The following is a 20,600-nucleotide window of genomic DNA, read 5'->3' as shown; positions in this document are numbered from 1 at the left end:
AGAAAAAGGGAGTGTAACTGTTTCAGCTGAAGCAAACTTTTCACCTACAGTAATCTGATAAATTGTGGTAAATAATTAGCAGTGTTGATATTCAATTCAATTCAATTCATTTTATTTTCATACTTCTCATTTGTGAACATTACAACAGAAACCAGACAAGTTCTTTTACCTTGTGAACAATGTGCAGAAAACAAACAATATACATGGTGATAACACAGTAATTACATGTAATGATAACTGGTCAAAATCGAAATCGAAATGGGGTTGATCAAAGAGAAGTATGACGGGACCTACATGAAAGCTAGCTTGTTTGGCTGTAAGCCCCGAGTAATCAGTGTTAGTGAAAAAGAAACGGAGAACGGATAGAAGATAAGACCAGAATGATGATGTAAGGTTGCCAAATTTTATGTAATAAAAGAAGAAGAAAAAGAAGAAGAAAAACAAACAAACAAACAAACAGGAAGATATAAACAGGAAGTGCAGTTTACTAACGATTCCTACATCCACAGATAATTTCTTTTAGAATAATCTGCCCTGTATCTAGATAAACAGCTGGTATATTGAAATCATTAGGTCATCAGAAATTGTGCATTTTCACAGAGAGCGAAAATGTTTGTAAACACTCTTCATCAGCAGCCTATCTGTTGAAGCAAAAACAATATTTGTGAGTGACTTGGTTTGGACATTGAGCTGTGCGCGATAAACGCGGGTGTTATTTGATCTTTTGGCGACATAATTGTAACGAAGGAAGAGAACCATCTTTCAAAGAAAAAGGGAGTGTAGCTGTGTCAGCGTAAGCACACTTCTCACATACTGTAGTCCGATGAACTGTGGTGATCAGTGTTATCCACACGTAGTGCGGTTTACCAACAATTTCTATACCCGTAGATAATTTCTGGAGATTAGTCTGTTCTTCATGTAGTAATGGACTGTCAAATTAGATCGTATCTGCAGAATAGTCCATTTTCATAGAGAGCGAGGTATATTCAACAAGGGTGTATCCAGGATTTTTTCTGGGGGGGGGGGTCGTAATCAAAATTTTTGGACCTTTACCTTTGCGAGGGAGCGGGGGGGGGGGGGGGGGACGGTGTGGAGCCACGGTAGGGAGTTTTTGAATTTTATATATATCTTAAAATGGGGCCATTTGGTGCATACAAAAGTGACTTTTTCGGCATGGCAGTGCGGCTTAGAAATAAGGTATGGCATATTGAAACTAAGTTACGAAATTTACGAGGTTTTTGACACTTTGCTGGAACACCACCTGGTCACTTTTTTCCTGTTGTATATAGGGTAAACAGCCCTCAAAAAACAAAAATGTCTTTGACAAAAAGTGGACCTTTTTAAAATCCGTGGGGGTCGTACGACCCTCCCAACCCCCCCTTGCATACACCCATGTTCAAACACTTGTCTTCAAAAGTCCAGCTGAATTCAAACAGATTATGTATTTTCAGGGGATTTTAGCTTCTTGAAACCAATCATTAGAGTACTTCTTCTCCTTCTTCTAGCGTACGGTACAATGTCCCTGGTTGATAACCATTTGCTGACTATTGCTAATCACCTGGGGCAAACCATGAAGGGTTGGCATCATTCGCCCGTTTTCTTATGAAGGTGGTTAGGGGGACCACTTCACCGGGTTGGCGTCCGGCTCCTTGTGATGAATGAATGAATGTAGTGGGATTTTTTTTTAAAAGTGCGTGAGTCGTGGGTAACTCACACACGGGACCTCCATTTAAGTGTCCTGTTCGAAGGACAGAGTGTTTTTGCCTCTTAACTAGAGGGGACGGTATGATTACACGCAACATTGCTCAGTCCAGACTCGGGAATTGAACCGGTATCTGTGGATCTGAAGGCAGACGCGCTACCGACTGATCCTATGTCACTGCCCTTGCCTCCAGAGTAGCTGGATTACAGGTGCATGCCACAGTGCTTGGCCTACAGAAATGAATGTTTACCCAACCTGTACAGAGTTGTGCCCAGTCGTTTACCCCCTTTAATGCTAGGAAATGCTCCCAATCTAAGACTCAACAGATCAAGCCAGTTTCATACCCACCTGTAAACACATATTCTATTCTTGGTAAACAGGTGCTAACTAGGTAGGTATATTAAAATAAAGAAGGTCGTAATAGTATGTGTTGTGTTTATATGGAAGATTATGGTTACAAACACCTACAACAAAATTTGCACTTAAAAAAAAATCAAACAAACATGCAGTATTGCTAGCAAAATATTCTCTTCTGGCAGGAGTGCATTGACTTAAAATATCAAAGAGCATTAATGTGGTAGATTAAGTCTTCCTGTGTGTGTGGGGGGGGGGGGGGGGGAGGGGGGGGGGGCGAGGATAAATAATGGATTGCCACAGACACTTGTCCTATCGAACAAAGGATAATTTGAGCACCATCCTTTGGCTTTCTGCCATAACATTTTAACACTCTTGGAAGGGAGGCGACAATTGTGGGGTATTAAACCTGGCTTTCCTTTTTGGTGGGAGCAAATTTGGGGGAGGGGAAGGGGGAGGGGAGGGGAGGGGAGGGGAGGGGAGGGGAGGGGAGGGGAGGGGAGGGGAGGGGAGGGGAGGGGAGGGGTTATAAAAGAAGGGAGGAGGTAATGGAGGAAGATAGCTGTCACTGTTTTATGTTAAAGAGATCATTTTTATGTCATTTTGCAGGCATATACAGTGTCCTTTTGAATGAATGAGTAGAAAATGGGGCGAAGAAAAAACAAAGAAAGAAGAAATAATCTGAAATCTGGCCAAGTCTGTCCAGAGGACCTGCTTTAGGGAGCGAGTTTTGATTGACATTTGACTTTTGCAAAGTTTGAAACTGAAAGTGTAAAGAGAAGGAAACATTAAGTCCTTTGTGTAGTTCTCTGGTTTTGCTGGAAGTGGAACATGGCTATCGCCTTAAAAGTTTTACATGCTTGATTTCACACGCATAGTCATCATAGAATTTCTTCCCGCACCACAGTGTCGTTGTCTGCCCTTTATTTGCGTCACGTCTGACAGACAAGGGTTTTCATCCAATTGTCAATGAAGTACTGCACTCGGTTAAACTCGGAAGTCGCCCCCTCAAGGCGCGAAATTGTCTCGTGCACCGCGGCAAAACGTGGATTAACCATTGATTGGCTGGTTGGAACCGGAATGAGAGGACACCTGAACAGCTCAGTCATTGGAAGAAGAAGAGGAAGAAGAAGAAGAAGAAGAAAAAAAAAGAAGAGATATGTAACAAGATATGTGGAGAGAAATATGTAAATCAACAAAAGAAACAAAAAGAATAGGACAGTCGGGCATGTATGCTATCTATGTTTAAGGTGGCAGAAGACGTAACAAAATGATGCGTGGGCGTTGGAGTTGATATAGAAGAGTTCGCCAGCGTACATGATCAAACACATGATCAAAAGAGATAAGAGAAGAAAAGGCTGTTTGCACATTATTCTGCAAAATGTGGAGTCAGGGTTCATTGTTGGGTGTTCAGTGTGTGCATTGCCTTTTACTGTAGATCAGATAAAAGAAGTGAAGTGAATTACAATTGTTCTTTCCTTTTCTTGAAAACATATTTTTTTCATATGCCCGCAGAACTGTCAATTTTTTGCTCTGAAGTGCACACTTATGCATATTAAATAATGCTGTTAGAACACAATTTCTATTTGGTAACAAAGAAAAGTTGAAATACCAGCCAAAAAAAGTTTACCTGAAGTACTACAATCTCAAAACTTGCCCTATCGTGGTTGCGACATAATTTTCCATTAATCGATAATTGACAAATTGGGCCACAGCAGTATTCACCGATCTTCTGTGCTCGAGTGAATCTCATTCAACTTGTTGGAAAATACAATTGCTAGGGCATGATTGATCATCACATAACATTCTAACTGCCTACTACTGAATGGGGAGGGTGTGTCAGTTTAGGGAATAAAAGTTATATGCATGTGATCAAAATTATGTTATACCTTTGATCTCAAAATACTCCAAAAACAACTCAATATCCTGGCAAATTGTGTCAGCCAGACAAGTTTCTTGGTAGCCCCTTTTGTTGTATTGGAAGCAAATTTGAAATGGTGAAAGATGAATTCCGAGCCCTTCTGAGAAATATGTTTTGGCTCAAAAGACTCAATAGCGTCGGAAGAGAATGTTCGCGCGATTGAATAAATCTTTACTCGCTGCCCACCACGGTACACTGTACATTTGAAAACCACCACTAATCAGGCCTACTATTACCTAGAATAGAATTGCCTTCCAGTGATTTATGTACATAAAAGCGTTTGTTTTAGTAACGTTTGACTCCAGTTGATATTCTTTGGTTGTGTGTGTATGTTGTACGTACAGATCAGTGATAAAGCTAGATACGTAATTCATTTCAGGGATTCCGGAACATATCCCAGTTGGACCAGCCCTCCAATTGCATGATATCCCCATGCTACTGAGTTTATATCTAAATCTGGCGATGTCACGAGGAGGGTTAGCCAGGAATTATGTACACCTTGATGCACTCCTACCCCACTCCAACCATCTCTCCCTCCCCTCCTTCTATCTCTCTCTCTCTGTCTTCCTCCTCCACCTCCTCCTCTTCCTCCTCCTCCTCCTCCTCCTCATCATCATCATCATCACCATCATCACCATCATCATCCATCATCATCGTCATCATCATCCATCATCACCATCATCGTCATCATCATCATCATCATCATCGTCATCATCGTCATCATCGTCGTCATCATCGTCATCATCGTCATCATCGTCATCATCGTCATCATCATCATCATCGTCATCCTCATCATCTCAACCCACCTGTTGATGATCTATCCCACCTTGCGTGTCTTGCATAGAATGTCGACTAAATCGGTTGAGCTATTTGCGGCTGTGTTGGAAGGGACATGTCGGTCTCCCTCAGCCACATCCAACATGAACACATACAAATGCTCAGAATAAATACAACATTTGATTTATTGCTGGTAAAATGGAAAAGCAGTATGAGATTACAAGTTATGAAAAAAAGATCATCAGAAATTCTCTAACTGGCACCTACGTTTACGTTGTTTACTGGTTTAGCCATGAATTCAAAACTCTTCTTCTGTTCAATTTAAAGAAACAAGTCCTATATCCTGGTAGGATAAATGCGTGCCAACGTAACTTACAGCAAGAAAGAGAAGGCGAGATAGAGAGAGAGAGAGGGGGTGGGAGAGAGATTGAATGAAACAGACGGAGGGACACATGGACAGAGGGGGTGGGTTTAGGTAATGGGTGACAGATGATGACTCTCTGGAAAATGTTTTGGAAACTTTTACTTTTTTTTTGGGGGGGGGGAGGGAACTTATAGACTGTTTATGCAGACAAATATACAGACATTGCCTCTCCTGGTCTCTGGATGAAGGGAAAAGAGGAAGGAGAAAAACAATCTGTACAACTTATCTATTTTTGTTTTTCTCCGTGGAAGAAGTCTTCCAGGGAGGGGGGTGGGGAAGGAAAAAACGAGATGGAGAGAAAGAGAAAGTGGCAGCGGTCTCCTTCGTAAAGACACGTGGGAGAAAAAGTTTTGGGAGATGTTTATTTGAGGATCGAGTTCCTCCAGCGACTTTGGATCAAGAGTTCAGGAATAGGGGGGGGGGGGGGGGGCTCGTGATTGTGAAATGAGAGACGGGATTTATATCCCGGGAAGAGTCTGTGGTTTTTTCGATCCCTCTGCGGCCCTTTGCCATTCTGTTTTGTTTTCTCACTCGGTATGTTTTTGATCTTGCTGAATGCGCGGCATCATTGAACGGGCGAGGAAAACAGCATCTTGTTGATTTTTAAAGTCATTTTTGGAGCGTTTTATTCCCACTGGACAATGAAATATTGGTTTGTATCCGTGCATCATAGCGGCATGATGTAATCAACTTCTCTGGTTCATTTTGCTGAGGAGTCATAGCAGCTATAGGTCTTGCGTGTTGCTGCTTCAGCTGCTGTCTGAAGTGTAATAGCCCCCTCTAGTGGCAAACTCATCACAGCTTGATTTTTAGCCATGTCATGCCACCTTGTGTGTCTTCAGCATGAAGATGTTACTATTATCTCAATACTTTTTGTTGTGTTTATTTGTTTGTTGGTTGAAATATGGTTCATTATACCGTGGTGTTGTGAATGGACCTGTTGGATACCACAGGTATACAACTTTTTCTCTTGCTCACATGACTATATCACAACTAATAAAAGGATTATTGTCAAAACTCCTTTTCTTACCATTTCTGTTTTTGGAAGTCCTTGGAAACACAGTGGGATTAGTTTCGAAATGTGAATAAGTCCAGAGGGAATGAAAAGGAGTTGAAGCATTGGGTATTTTTTCCAACTTAATCATGTTACTGCCATGAACTGGCTACAGCTCAGTTGGTATAGCATTTTGTTCTGTTCTGATTCATTCCCCCCCCCCCCCAAGCAATGAAAAGAGAATTAAGTTTGTGTAATATCTTGTCATGTGCCTTGGTTTAACACTTGCCCATGTAGATTACTGGTCGGCAAAGCCATAGAAAACTTAAATACAGCAAAGAGTAATACAAGCAAGAGGGGAAAAAAATTGAGGAAAATGGTCTACTCCTTGATGTATTGGGCATTTAAACGACCATGAGAATCACAAAAAATGTAATTTTCCCCTCTTTGAACCTGTGATATCCAGGGTAGGGCAAAGAAGGACAATTGCTACAAGGAGAAATATAAGAATGAAAGCATGAGTCATAGTTTGCATTTAATTTCAATCTTTGTTATTTGTGGGATCTGTTTGACATCAGCAGTCAATGCCGGTGATTTATGCGCCACCCACTCAGAGAACTTTTTTCTCTCTTTTTTTTGGGGGTGGGGGGGGGGGGGGGATGACGGCGTGCTCAGCCGCAAAGTGGGTGCGGAACACAGCCACTTTGTGGTGTAAAGGTTCATTGTCAAGATTCCAGTGCGCCTAAGCTTCCAAAGCCCAAGGTAATGAGGGATAAAAGCGTTGAAATTGATAAAGGTGAGGACCGGCCCCCCCCTCCCCTCCCCCCCTCACTTGCGCTATGAGAAAATGTAGCCATTTTGGGTTTTCTTACCCATGAAAGTACTGCTACCATTAGGGGGGAAACCTATTATGGTCATGTACCATGGTACTTTTTGATTATGGCTACCCCCTCCCTGTCCACTAAAGTTTGTTAGTTATTGGCACGCAATATCAGAATCAACTTGGCCAAGTGTCTCCGCCAGACTTTCTTAAAGGGATGGTGTAGTATTGGTTGAGATGAGGATTCAGGCTCTAACTTTTTGCAACATACTTATAGAAACCACTGTATATGAAATGTTAAAGAGCATGCAATTCTGAGGGGAATTCAAAGTTTATTTGATAAAATGTATTGGTTTTGCAATGGCCGAGATATCCAGAAACAAAGCAAAACAGAACGATTCTGATAAAAGGGGGGTCTCGCCTTTTATTAGAATTGATCTGTTTTGGATATCTCAGCCATTTCAAAACCAATTTTCATCAAATAAACTTTGAATTCCTTTCAGAATTATGCACTCTTTCATATTTCATAAGAGGTAGCTCATTACCTAAAAAAGAAAACATCACAAAGAAATGTTGGAAACCCGTACCCCAATCTCACCCGAAACTATATCATCGCTTTAAATATGTTTGTGTTTGAGAGTGTGCCGTAAAGGGACATATTGGGGATGAAAAAGAGAATATTCTGCCATGCATTTTCTTTTCTTTTTATGAGCACTCATGAGTTTCCCTCATGGATGTTCGTACATATGCATGGCCTTTTTGATCATTGTCTGGTAGACGCCATCAGTAAAAATGTTTCAATAGGTAGAGCAAGAGGAAGCTGCGCCTCCAAGTTTCTTTCTCTTCCTTCTGTCTATGCCTGTTTTTTCTTTTCTTGTCATCTCTTTCTCTTTCTTTTCTACCCTCTCTCTCGTTCTCCTTTTCTTCAAGGAGTGCCCCAAATTCCATCTTCTACGTTGTATTTTCTCGAGGCTGACAGCATGGTATTCTTTTTTCCTTTATATAAAAAAAAAATGTTGCATTGTGACGGTGAATGTTTGATTGTAACAGTGAATGACTAATAGAGATATTTTCAGAGTGAATAGAAAAAAAAAGGGGTAGATGAGATTTAAAGAATCAGTCGATGTATCGGCACTCTAAAGATCGCTGCTCGAGGGAGAAAAAGCATTGAAATCATCTGTAGGTGCATTCACAAGAGACTTACTGTGGCAGGGTGCTACATAATTTTTTTTTTACCACTTGCCCGATCAGGCAAGCAAATTTCTAAATATTTGCAGAATGCTTGCCTGAACATAAATTTTACTTGCCTGAAAACAAAGTCCAAACATATTTGAAAATGATATTACAAAATGACTTGTAAGTCAAGTATTCATTTGAAAACACAGTTATTTGAATAAACAGCACACATTGTTTCACATGCTTTAATAAACACATTGGAGTAACAAACTTCATTTGATTAAGTGTTGGTGTTGAATTGCATGGGGGCTTCTTCATATAAGTGTTGGAAATTTGGTGAAATGAAATTTAATTGTATTGCATAACTAAGCAGTCGTTACACGTCTGTGAGCTTCTCATTGACTCTGTTAGTTTGAGGGGGGGGGGGGGGGAGTGAAAAAGAGGTGGCATCAAAACTTTGTTTGTCCAATTTGGGCAGGCATTTTTGCTCATTGTTCCAAAACACTTGCTCAACTTTGATTTTCACTTGCCCTGGGGCAATCGGGCTAGCGCTTACGTCGCAACTACCACATAATTTGTTAGCACCATTTCCGTAGGCAAAATACCCCGGAAATAGTACTGTGGTATTTCAGTTGGTGCCATTCTCATTCACAAAATGCCATGATTTTTTCTGGCCCGAAAGTACACACCTCTTTGAGGTAAGCGCTGCGCATTGCAATACTGTATCTTCCATGGGAAGAAGACGGGCAAGTGTGTCAGTTCACATGAAGACATATACTGCAGTGCGGGGGACGATATTCCGCGACAAGACTCACACTCAAAGCTCACATGTGTACTTTGCGTGAAGTTTGAATTACATCTCCAAATACCACTTTTTTTTAACGCAAAGTTTAAATTACCACTGTAAGTACTGTAAACGTGGAAATATTTGTGGTACATTAACTCTTTTGTGTGTGTATTTAGGGCTACTTTTGGCTGGCGTGAATTAAAAAACAAAAGTATCTTCACATTATTTTCTCTGCACACGTTGAATGGGTTGACAATTGCGCAGTGTCATTTCAAGAATCTGTGAAGATGTTTTTGAGCCGCTCAGCGCAAAAAAATTAATTGTGCTCTTAAAAATATTGACGTTTTCAGTACTACTGTATTTCTTGTTGTATTTAACCAGGTATTTCACATTTCATAATACCATACAAAATACTACAAAATTCTGCTGTGCTGTATACTCAAAAGTGGACTTTTTTGCACATTTTACACTACCAGAAACTACAAGTAGCATGAAAATAAAAGCATGCAAACATGCTCGTGATATGTAACACTATGTAATGTTTGGATAGTGCGGAATTATCCTGTTGAGGACGGGCTGATATTGCTACAATACTGTACAACACGCATTTCCAATAGACACCTGCCCGAGTATACTCGGGATTCGTCCTGAACAGGTTAGAATCATGCAAAAATCGTTATACCCGGGCCCCATTTCATAAAAGAAGTTAGGATGGCAACTCTTGCTGAAATGACAACTTCCAATGGCAACAGCCAATCAGGAAGCTGGATTCTTGTCGTTACTATGACAATTGCCATTCCAGCAAGAGTTGTTATCATATCAACTTTTTAAAAAATGGGGCCCCCGTCGAGTGCAAAAAATTACCCGTGCAAAGTAACCACTTTTACAATAAGTATGAATGGGTCCAAGGAAGGTAACTTTTTTTTTTTGAAGGGAAAATTACACGAGCTGTCAAGATTGAGTAGCGTGACAGGGGGAGAAGAGGAAGAAGAATGATGTATGAGTGAGATGAGTTAGCAAACAGATACAGAAATCGAAGTTTGGATACATCGAATAAAAAGGGGCAGGTATGCTAACATTTGAGTTACAACAAAATGAAAAGGATTGCAAAGGAATGAATCTCTCTGCTACACTGTATGAATCGAAAGGTAGGAAGGTCAGAGTCAAGATTCAGGTTTGTGGTTCCAGGTGTTGTTTGTACTATGATCATCGCAGCAATTTTTTTTTTCAAACTCTTATTCTTCTCTTCTCCCGCGAATCGTGAAAGACTGACCTCGCCCCGCTCTTGACATTCTGAAAGCCTTTTGTCCGAGCCGTGAATTTGACATTATCATTGTCACTGTTGGACGTGTTTTCTTAACTTCTGTGGTTGTGGCCCTTTACTTTGAGAATCGTACGATGAGTTTTTTTTTCCCCCCTTTGATTTGCTCAATTTTACGCTGTGTAGAGCTCCTTTGATTTTGATTTGCAAACTGTAGTAAATTGGGCAAACTGTCCCTCATTGGGGACCTTTCTGGAATTTCTTCGGCTGTGTAGTTCATAGTTGCAGTCATTTTTACCTTTTCTACATCAAGAGAGAATTGGCAAAAATCTCAGACTGTAGGATTGTAGCATGTAAGGCACATCTGATTGTTGAATTGCTATCAATTATTAGAATTGCTTTGCTGCAAAATCTGAGAATTAAATGAAAAGAAAGGAAAATTATCCCAATATCCTATGCAGTCAATTGTTCAGACAGATCCATGTCATCTTTTAAAAGGGATGGTACAGTATTGGTGGAGATAAGAATTGGACTTTTAACTGTTTGCGAGATACCAAGAAAACACTTATTATATAGTACAGAGCATACCATTTTAAGAGGAATTCAAAGTTTATTCAATGAAAATTGGATTTGTAATGACTGAAACATCCAAAAACAAAGTAAAACAAAGCGATCGTAATAAAGTGTGGGTCCCACACTTTACTAGAATCGCTCTGTTTTAGATATCTCAGCCATTTCAAAACCAATTTTCATCAAATAAACGTTGAATTCCTCATAGAATTACATGCTCTGTCATATTTCATGAGAGGTTTCTAATTATCTCACAAAAAAATGTTAGAAACCTGAAATTAGGTCTCAACCAAAACTATACGATCCCTTCTCTCAGGTTGTCTTTCTATTGCTCAAATTTAAAAACGTGAAAGAGTCTTTGCTCTGTGCAGGATGCACTAGATCTCAGTGCTTGCGCTCGACAAACTTATGAGGGGTCGAAGCCCAAGTGAAACCTTATGTGCAGCATTGCTAAAAACAGGGCAGTTTCCTAAAATATGTGCTTAGTCAAGCGCATTTTAATAGTGAATGCAGAAAGTTTAGTGAAACACTCAAAGTTTGGGAAAAATCACTTAATCTGTTCAAAATTTCCCGATTTGCAAGGGTTTAGTTCATTCCTTGTCTTATTTCCTCTCTATATTGAATTTATAGAACAATTTTTGATGTTAGGGAAGTAAAAGAATATGATAATGTGCCAAATCTCCATTAATTTCTTAGTGAATAGTGCATACTCCCTTGAATTGTTGATATTTTGATGAAATATTATTCTCCATATGTACTGATGGAGCTAGGTATAGTGCAGTTCTGATGTCCTTGAGAAATAGATGTTTTTTTTTTTAAAAGTAAAATTCCTTCATATTTTCTCCATTATCATACACTGTACTGCCACATTTGCATCAGAGATTCTAGAGTTTCTACATCTAGAGAGGATGGCAGGCCTTGAATTTTGCCAGTTTTAGGGACAGGCAATTTTTGGTTTTAGGGGCACTCTCTCTCAAAAAATTTTAAGGGCAGCAAGGAAGAGTTGCAGTAAGCATGGTCATTTTGAGAGAGGCATTGCAGCAAGTAGATAGGGCATTGTGGCAAATTGCCTTTTGCCTCCCGGGTAATTCGAGGCCTGGGATGGCACAACTTTTGATCAGATTGTTTGATTTTAGGCAATCTCTCGCTGAATGTTTTCCCTAATTTTTCTGCATTGCCCGAATTCACATGCTGTAAAAACCAGAAACATTCACGGCCTGAAACTTGCACGAATTGCCATTTGCGTTCAATGCATTGTGTAAGAACAAACAAACAAAACAACAACAACAACAACAACAACAACAAAAACATATGCATGCATTGTACCTTGACAAATTTTGGCTCCTCGTGAATTTTGCCAAAGTTTCATGCACTTGAAAATGTCTGGTTTTACATAATTCCATCTATGGGGGAAAATGTCCTTCTTTAAAGCATCGTTGCCAGCCAGGTCCCCAAAGGTGTTTCATGTCATCAAATAGTAAGCAGCAGTTCCAGTCAGCCATTCAGTGACATGTCTAGAGCAAATCTATCGGTCTCCAGCGTAGGTGATGTGGTTTTCACGCTTTTTCTCTTTCCCCGTTCTTCTTTTGAGGGGAGCAAATAGAAAGAGAGTGGGCGTGAGAACTCAGACATGGCGCAGTGGCACTTATGAACTCTTGCAGCGATATGATTTTTTTTTTCTTTTTCAAACCCCTCATATTTCTTTTTTCACTTGTCTCGTCTCTCTCAAAAGCAGAGACCAAATATGCAACGTGTGAGCATTGATGAACAAGATAGATAGCGTGTGTCTTTGCACAGTGAACTTTGCGTACAGACAAACATGTGGTGAACATCAAATACGGCTATGTTTTCCTTTTGTGGGACGAAAAGAAAAAAATATATATGTACTAGGAGAAAAATTTGACAGGGAAGTCAACGGTGGGAAGGGGAGATGATCACGCCCCAGTCGTAAACGCCCCACCGACGCAGAAAAGGAGAACGCCTCGACTTCATGATTGAGTGAACGTCGACGAGTGAATTCCATTATGCCCTGACCCATTCAAAACATTTGCGAGGAAACATTAAGTACACATGGAAGTGTGAATATTAAACTTTGCAGAAGTTCTCAGTACGTTGGTCTCCTGTCTTTTCGATGGAAAAAAAAGGAGAAACTAAAGAAAGGAAAGAAAAAGACAAAATTTTTGCTTTTTCTGAATCTTGTACACATTTATCACTGATTCTGTAGTAAATGGTAGGAAAATGAGAGAGAAAGAGAAAAAAATATGAGAGATGGGGAGAAAAATTAGCTCAATAATTGAATAAGCAGAAGGAAAAAGAGCCTTCAAATGATCATATAAGATTCCTATTAATTCTGATATTTTCATTGGAATTGCAGACTAAAATATTCACTGTTGATTTGCCAATACTGTTGTCATGGAAGAGAACAACAACAACAATAACAAAGATAATATTAGTCCCACATACTGATTTTTGAGATGATGTTGTATAGCACCATGCATATTGCAAAACTTGTAAACCTCACAGAAATCTTCCATTCTAAACAAAATTTTGCCATATTTCAGTCACTTATTTTTTCACTTGAACAAATCAATCGATGCTTTGCTTCAAGTGTAAAGATGAAGCTATGCTGTGAGGAAGATCCATCTAAATTAAGTCTGCCTATCCTTGCATAATAAATTAGTCTCTTTGTGGCTTTATGGTGAATATATATATATAAATCCTCTTTTCTGGTTTTTGTTTTGTCTCTCAAGGCCAAGAAGCAAATCAAGGACCTGTTCGTGGACCTCAAGGATGGAAACAACCTCATCACGCTCCTCGAGCTGCTGGGCCGAGAAAAGATAGTGAGTGGATCAGTTTTAGTCTTCCTCATCTTCCCAACGCTCTCATCATCCAAGGCATCATCTTGGTCCTTTAACCCTCTGTGTGATTTGAGTGCTGATTGGCACGGAAAGCCCCATAGGATTGCACACACTGTCCAGAGACTCTAGCATTGAAAGGGTTAACTGATATCTATCCACTCATGTTATGTCTTGTTTTCTTTAACCACTTGTCTGCTGAATTGTAGTAGGCTTTTGTATATAGTCTGAGGGGTGTCAGAATCTTTGCTGTGGATGGCTTAATATTTACACTGTCATTTTGGTAATTTATAGGCATCCTAGCAAACTTTGTATGCCTTTGCAATAAATTTCCCATACTACATACAGCAGAACAGCAATGGATGATTTCAGTCATATAAATTGCCACCATTCTTGTCTTCTTGCTACTTCCTTTTCCACCCCTTTTCCTCTTCATAATCTTCAATTTTGACTCAATCTTCATCCTAAAAGTATGCCACTGTAGTGTTGGCATAAAGAAAATGAGGATGAAAACGATGTTGAAGATGATCTGATAATAATTATGATAATGACAGAACAAAAAGGAAAAAAAATACACTCATCATTACTGTCATCGTCGAAATGATGATGATAAAAACAAGACAGTAATGAAGATGAGGAGGAGGAAGAATGGCCATTGACTTGTCATGGTGATGATGGAATGATGCTGTAAGATGATGATGGTAAGAGGGTGATAGCTGTCTATGCATACATGTACCTCAAATTTGGATCAACTCTCATACTTTCTGGTGACTGCTTTTTTACGATATCAATGATATATCAAGGTCATGACATGATATATGGTTTACATCCGACGAACAGAATCGCAGCAGACTTCACAGTAGTAGAAGATATTGTATCCGTGTGGAAGGATTTTATTTTTGATTTGTGGCTTCTCCATCATCATCACTCCTGCCATCCGATCTTGTTTGTTCCCTCTTCCTCTGGTCTCTTGTCCCCTTCAACCACTCCGGCTTTTCTATGGTCGCCCTGAAGTACGCTCAACAACAGGTCACGTGCGCCGTGAATTTTGCGACCAGGTCATGATATTCGCGATTTGGGACGCCAAGTTCGTGACTTGGGATGCAAATTTCATGACCAGGCACATGAACTTGGCGACCACGGACGCAAAATTCGCGACTTTGGGTCGCGACCCAAAGTCGCAAATTTCGTGACCACAGGACGCAAATTTTGCGTCCCCGGTCGTCAAATTCGTGTCCCGGGTTGCCAAGTTCATGTCCCTCGGTCGCCAAGTTTGTGTCCTGGGTTATGAAATTCGTGTCCCGGGTCACGAAATTCGCGTCCCGGGTCAAGAACTTGGCGTCCCAAATCGCGAATTTCGCGACCTGGTCGCAAAATTCACAGCGCACATGACCTGTCGTCGAGCGTACTTCAGGGCCACCATATTTTTCCCTCCTCCGGTTTCTGCTTCCAAAAACGTTTGTGAAGAAAAAATGACTGTTTTGACTGTCTCATGGGAGATGGTTTGTCTGGGTCCCCCAAAAGTGAAAATGGACTCTTGGAGTATTGCCTGGAAAATAACAAGTTTACGTTAAAGGACAAGTTTGTCATGATGTAGATGTGGATTGAGTGACACGTTGAATGTCACATGCAGAGAAGGATGCCAAGAAAATATAAAGAAAATTCAACATATTTTAATACACTTTTCTAGCTTAATATAAGACCAATTGACTTACCTCTTTTAGAAGGCAGGGGAATAATGTTGCCATGAACATACATCAGTAGCAAGTTAGGGAATATGTACTAACCCCCCCTCCCCCCAAACAATAACCATCATTTTGTAGAATTCTCTATATATTTTCTTGATATCATTCTACGCATTATATGACTTCACCAACTGCAGTAATCCCATCCAACAATGGTTGCACAGAAACTAAGAGGACGAGTCCCGAGTATACTCAGGCAGTGTCCATGGGAAATGCGTTTTGTAGAAAGATCAGCCCGGCCTCAACGGGGTAAAAGATTCATAACTTTTGAATGGATTGTCTGATTTTCCTCAAACTTTTACTGATGTGTTCCACTAGTATTGTTGCATTTACTCAATCCACACATCTATTTAAAGGTGGATTTGTCCTTTAATGGGGGGTGGGGGGGGGGGGGAGAAAACGAAAACGAAAATAAAAATACACACATTCCAGCACGAATGCTCCAGCTTCCCCAGCTTTGATAAGGGTCTGTTTTTGTCCCCGCCGACCGAGTTCGAGCAGGGGACTATGAAACGGGCTCCGTACGTGTGTGTGTCCGTGTGTCCGTCCGTCCGTCCGTCCGTGTGTCCGTCCGTCCGTGTGTCCGTGTGTGCGTCCGTGTGTGATCAAAATCTTCAATTTGCTACTTCTCTGTCATTTATGAGCCAATTTTGATTCTGTTTGCTTTATATGATAGCACTACATGGGAGCTTTGAAACTTCTACACAGAATTTCAGTCGTGACCTTTGACCTTGACCTTTGACCTATATTGTACATTTTGCTACAAAATGCTACTCCTTCGCCATTTCTAACCCGATTTCGATTCCGTTTGCTTTATATGATGGCACTAGGTGAGGGCTTCAAAACTTCTACACAGAATTTTGACCTTTGACTTCTTTGACCTTTGACCTTGATTTTTTACCTATATTGTACATTTTGCTACAAAATGCTACTCCTTTGCCATTTCTAACCCGATTTTGATTCCGTTTGCTTTATGTGATGGCACTAGGTGAGGGCTTCAAAACTTCTACACAGAATTTTGACCTTTGCCTTCTTTGACCTTTGACCTTGATTTTTGACCTATATTGTACATTTTGCTACAAAATGCTACTCCTTCGCCATTTCTAACCCGATTTCGATTCCGTTTGCTTTATGTGATGGCACTAGGTGAGGGCTTCAAAACTTCTACACAGAATTTTGACCGTTGCCTTCTTTGACCTTTGACCTTGATTTTTGACCTATCTTGTACATTTTGCTACAAAATGCTACTCCTTCGCCATTTCTAACCCGATTCCGTTTGCTTTATGTGATGGCACTAGGTGAGGGCTTCAAAACTTCTACACAGAATTTTGACCTTTGCCTTCTTTGACCTTTGACCTTGATTTTTGACCTGTATTGTACATTGGCTATAAAATGCTACTCCTTCGCCATTTCTAACCCGATTTCGATTCCGTTTGCTTTATGTGATGGCACTAGGTGAGGGCTTCAAAACTTTTACACAGAATTTTGACCTTTGACATCTTTGACCTTTGACCTTGATTTTTTACCTATATTGCACATTTTGCTACAAAATGCTACTTCCGGCGGGGACATATATTACGCACCGCGTAATTTCTACTTTTCCTTGTTGTTTTCTGAAGACAAAAGACATTTAACCACAAGTTCTTGATAATAATGATAGTAGTATAAGATTAAGACAGTGTTATCTCCAAAATTGCCTGAGGTAAAGCATTATTTTTGTAATTTCATACTTTGTTTTTAAGGTGCGGGTGAAATTGAACTACTACTTGAAGAAAATAGGCCAACCTCCAGGAGTCGAGCTAATATTTGCAATGATAGATACTTTTGAACATACTTATATGTAAATATAACACTTTTTGAAGACACTTGATTTGTGAGTTCATTATGGGACTAGTAGCACAAGACTCCAAGTGTTAATGCTAAGGTGTGTATACGTGTGTGTGTGGGGGGTGGGGGATTGATGGGATTGGGACAGTTTGCTGCTTTGAAGACAGAAAGTACTTAAAGGGATCGTACAGTTTTGGTTAAGACCAAATTTCAGGTTTCTCACATTTTTTTGGTGAGATAATGAGAAACCTCTCATGAAATATGAAAGAGCATGTAATTCCATGAGGAATACAACATTTATTTGATGAAAATTGGTTTCGAAATGGCTGATATGTTCAAAACAGAGCGATTCTGATAAAGTATGGGACCCATCACACTTTATTACGGTCGCTTTGTTTTAGTTTGTTTTTGGATGTTTCCAAACCAGATTTTCACCAAATAAACTTTTAATTCCTCTTAAAATGGTATGTTCTGTATTATATCATAAGTGTTTTCTTGGTATCTCGTAAAAAGTTAAAAGCCCAATTCTCATCTCCGCCAATACTGTACCATCCCTTTAAATTGCAAGTTTTTTAATTCCAAGTTCATGTTGAATGGATATGAATAGAGTAAAGTTGGATTATGGAATAGTGAAATTTTCACCCAAATTAGACTCAAAAGAAGAAGGCGATATAATTTGAAAGTTTCCATTCTTTTTATTTAAGACTGAAGAATAATAGTTACATATGTCACTACCGCATACAGTGAAGTAGGTGAGGTAATGGCATCATCAATTCACATCTCTCTAACTGGTTTGTGCACAAAGTTATTAAACAAAAATGCTTCAGGTAATAATTCAGCCGCTGCAACACCTATCCCTCTTAAAGCCATTTTTGTTTTGTGTGTGTTTACTCCATAACGACAAATATATAATGCGAGAGATGCCAGTTTGTTGTTTTCCCTTCCTGATTTCATGTCCCTGAAAGGGAATTTTAGAAAAGATCTGCATGTCAGTTAAAGATAATATAAAGTTTTGGTACCTCAAAAGTTTCCCTGAGTTTCCTTGTCTTAGTTTGTGTTTCAGGTTAAAATGCCTTTCATATAACTAACACTGTGAGACTTACTCCCCACAAAGTGCTCTCATGTCTTAGTAATCATGCGATAATGGTTTCGTACAATATGTGTATATTGATTGTCGCGGTACCGCGTGGAGTCAAACTAACGGCTCGTTCGAATTTTTCAGAGCCCGCTCTGCTCTGGTACGAAACCATTATTGCATGATTACTAAGACATGAGAGCACTTTGGGGCGAGTAAGTCTCACACTGTTAGTTATATGAAGGGTACTTTAACCTGAAACACAAACTTAAGACAAGGAAACTCAGGGAAACTTTTGAGGTACCAAAACTTTATATTATCTTTAACACGTTGAGGACGAGTCCCGAGTATACTCGAGTAAGTGTCTATGGGAAATGCGTGTTGTAGCAAAATCAGCCCGTCCTCAACAGCTTAATGAGAGACTTGCCATGCCATGACATCAACACATGTGTATAATTTGCTCGTTACTATAGGTAGTGATTAACATCACTGATTTTGTGAAAACATGTAAAACTATGAAAAGATCCACAAGTTCTCATTATCCTGTTTCTGATTTTGTTGAACTGACATCTTTCTGTTTATTTCAAGGTATTTAGGATCGATAGACAAGCTGAATGTGGCTGAGTACAATTCTACTTTAAGCATGCTTACTCTTGGGGGTTAGAAAGTAAGGGGGGGGATAAAGGGTAGGGTAGGTTGAACAACCGATCAAGTTCTTCTCAGCTCCATGAACCACCATTGTTCGTACCAGGGGTCTTGAACTCCCGCCCACGTTAACATTGCTCTCAAATTTTCTGGGGTCTCTGGGAATGCCCCCCTCTAATTAGCCAGCTGTCGATAGAAAATCACTTTTCTTTCCCCTCCATTTTCTTTTCATGTGTGGGCGACGTAATTAAAGGTATTGTTTCACCACTCCTTAATGCTCTAGCGATTGTATGTCTGTGCTTACAAACAATATTTGAGGTCGTAACTAAGTCAGCAAATATGGGATGATTGTTACTAGTCAATGACCTGTGAAAAGCACATGCATCGGATCTTATTGAAACAAAATGTGAAAAAAAAGACTTTCATGCTTTTTCTTTTTGGATAATTCTTGAAATGACTAGTGTTTCTGCAGTTTTTACAGATTTTATGTTTACAGATTCACCAAAATCTGCATTCATCAACATTCATCTTTTTTATCTTATTGATAATTTGTTGAACCCTGTATCCACATTCTTCTTGAGGTATATGCACGGAAGTGCTTCTGTACAGTGTATGTTTCAACTCAACTGGGCAGAGCAAACATACATTGTATGATGATGACATAGAAATATCAATTAATAGAATGTCAGTACGTATAGCATGCACCAGACATTTCAACTTTCATTCACTTTCACAAACCTCCTCAAGATTTCTGCATATTTTCCACAGCAACGGGTTTCTCTTCGATTTGGCATGTTCTTTAATCCACAGCATCTTTCTGAAAGTCATCAGTGTACATTTTCTCCCCAACTCCTTTACCAGCCTCTCACTCCATGCCTTACTTCTTCCATCTATTCTGCTCTCCCCCCCCCCCCCCCCAAAAAAAAAAAGAAGAAAAAGGAGAAGAAAAACAAAAGCAAAAACCAGCAAGTACTCAAAAAGAAGAAGGATGGAAAAAAAAAAGTGTGGGTGAATGACATTCGAAGGTCTTGCAGAATAGATCAATTTTATGATGAAAATATCATGGATCATGTTTATGAATGTCTGGTGACGTGACTGTCGTCAGGATTTTTTCTTCTATTTTTGGGGTGGAGGTGGGGTAGGGGAGGGGCATACTCAATAAACTTTTTAGCAGTGTCTGGCTGTAAAACCTTTACATGGCGTCAGGCAAGTTTTGAATGTTGTTCATGTTAAAGGATGAAGGCCTCTATTCACGTCATAAGTCTGCCCTCAGCTGGATTGGGACGCACGAGTGATATAATGAAAACCTATATTTTTGAATTATTATTTTTAGATACTTAAGGTCCTTACCCCCCCCCCCCCCCCCCCAACAAAAGTCATTGTTGTTAGGTTATCAAGACACAATTTTTATGTCATGGAAAGGAGACAAGGTTTTGATCTTTACTTCAAGAGCAAGAAAAACCCAAACAATCCAAAACAAAATATCAAAGCGAGAAATCATTGATGATAAGTTCTATGTGGGTCACATAGAAACTAGTGTTAATGACATCACCCACTCATCAAAACTGCTTACGCCATTGTGAAGAATATCACTGTTTGGGTATGGAAAGCACTTGAAACTCCCAAGTCCCACAACTGTTTTTGTGATCTAGAAATGCCCCTCAATC

The 20,600-nt window shown here is 39.8% G+C and overlaps 1 protein-coding gene across 1 annotated transcript in view; it reads left to right on the top strand.

Annotated features, from left to right (window-relative positions):
* The window catches only part of LOC139715875 (microtubule-actin cross-linking factor 1-like), a 233,456-nt gene that overhangs the window by 79,106 nt on the left and 133,750 nt on the right, over positions 1-20,600 (top strand). Inside the window, exon 4 of the mRNA XM_071627428.1 lies at positions 13,537-13,626. Coding sequence (XP_071483529.1) covers positions 13,537-13,626 — 90 coding nt within the window. The remainder of the gene's footprint in view (positions 1-13,536; positions 13,627-20,600) is intronic.

The sequence above is a fragment of the Diadema antillarum genome, unplaced genomic scaffold (assembly GCF_040938485.1).
Source record: "Diadema antillarum isolate AM-2024a unplaced genomic scaffold, OU_Dant_1.0 scf00000006, whole genome shotgun sequence".
Taxonomy (NCBI): domain Eukaryota; kingdom Metazoa; phylum Echinodermata; class Echinoidea; order Diadematoida; family Diadematidae; genus Diadema; species Diadema antillarum.
The sequence above is the reverse complement of the archived record's forward strand: the minus strand, read 5'-3'. Positions and strand labels throughout refer to the sequence as shown.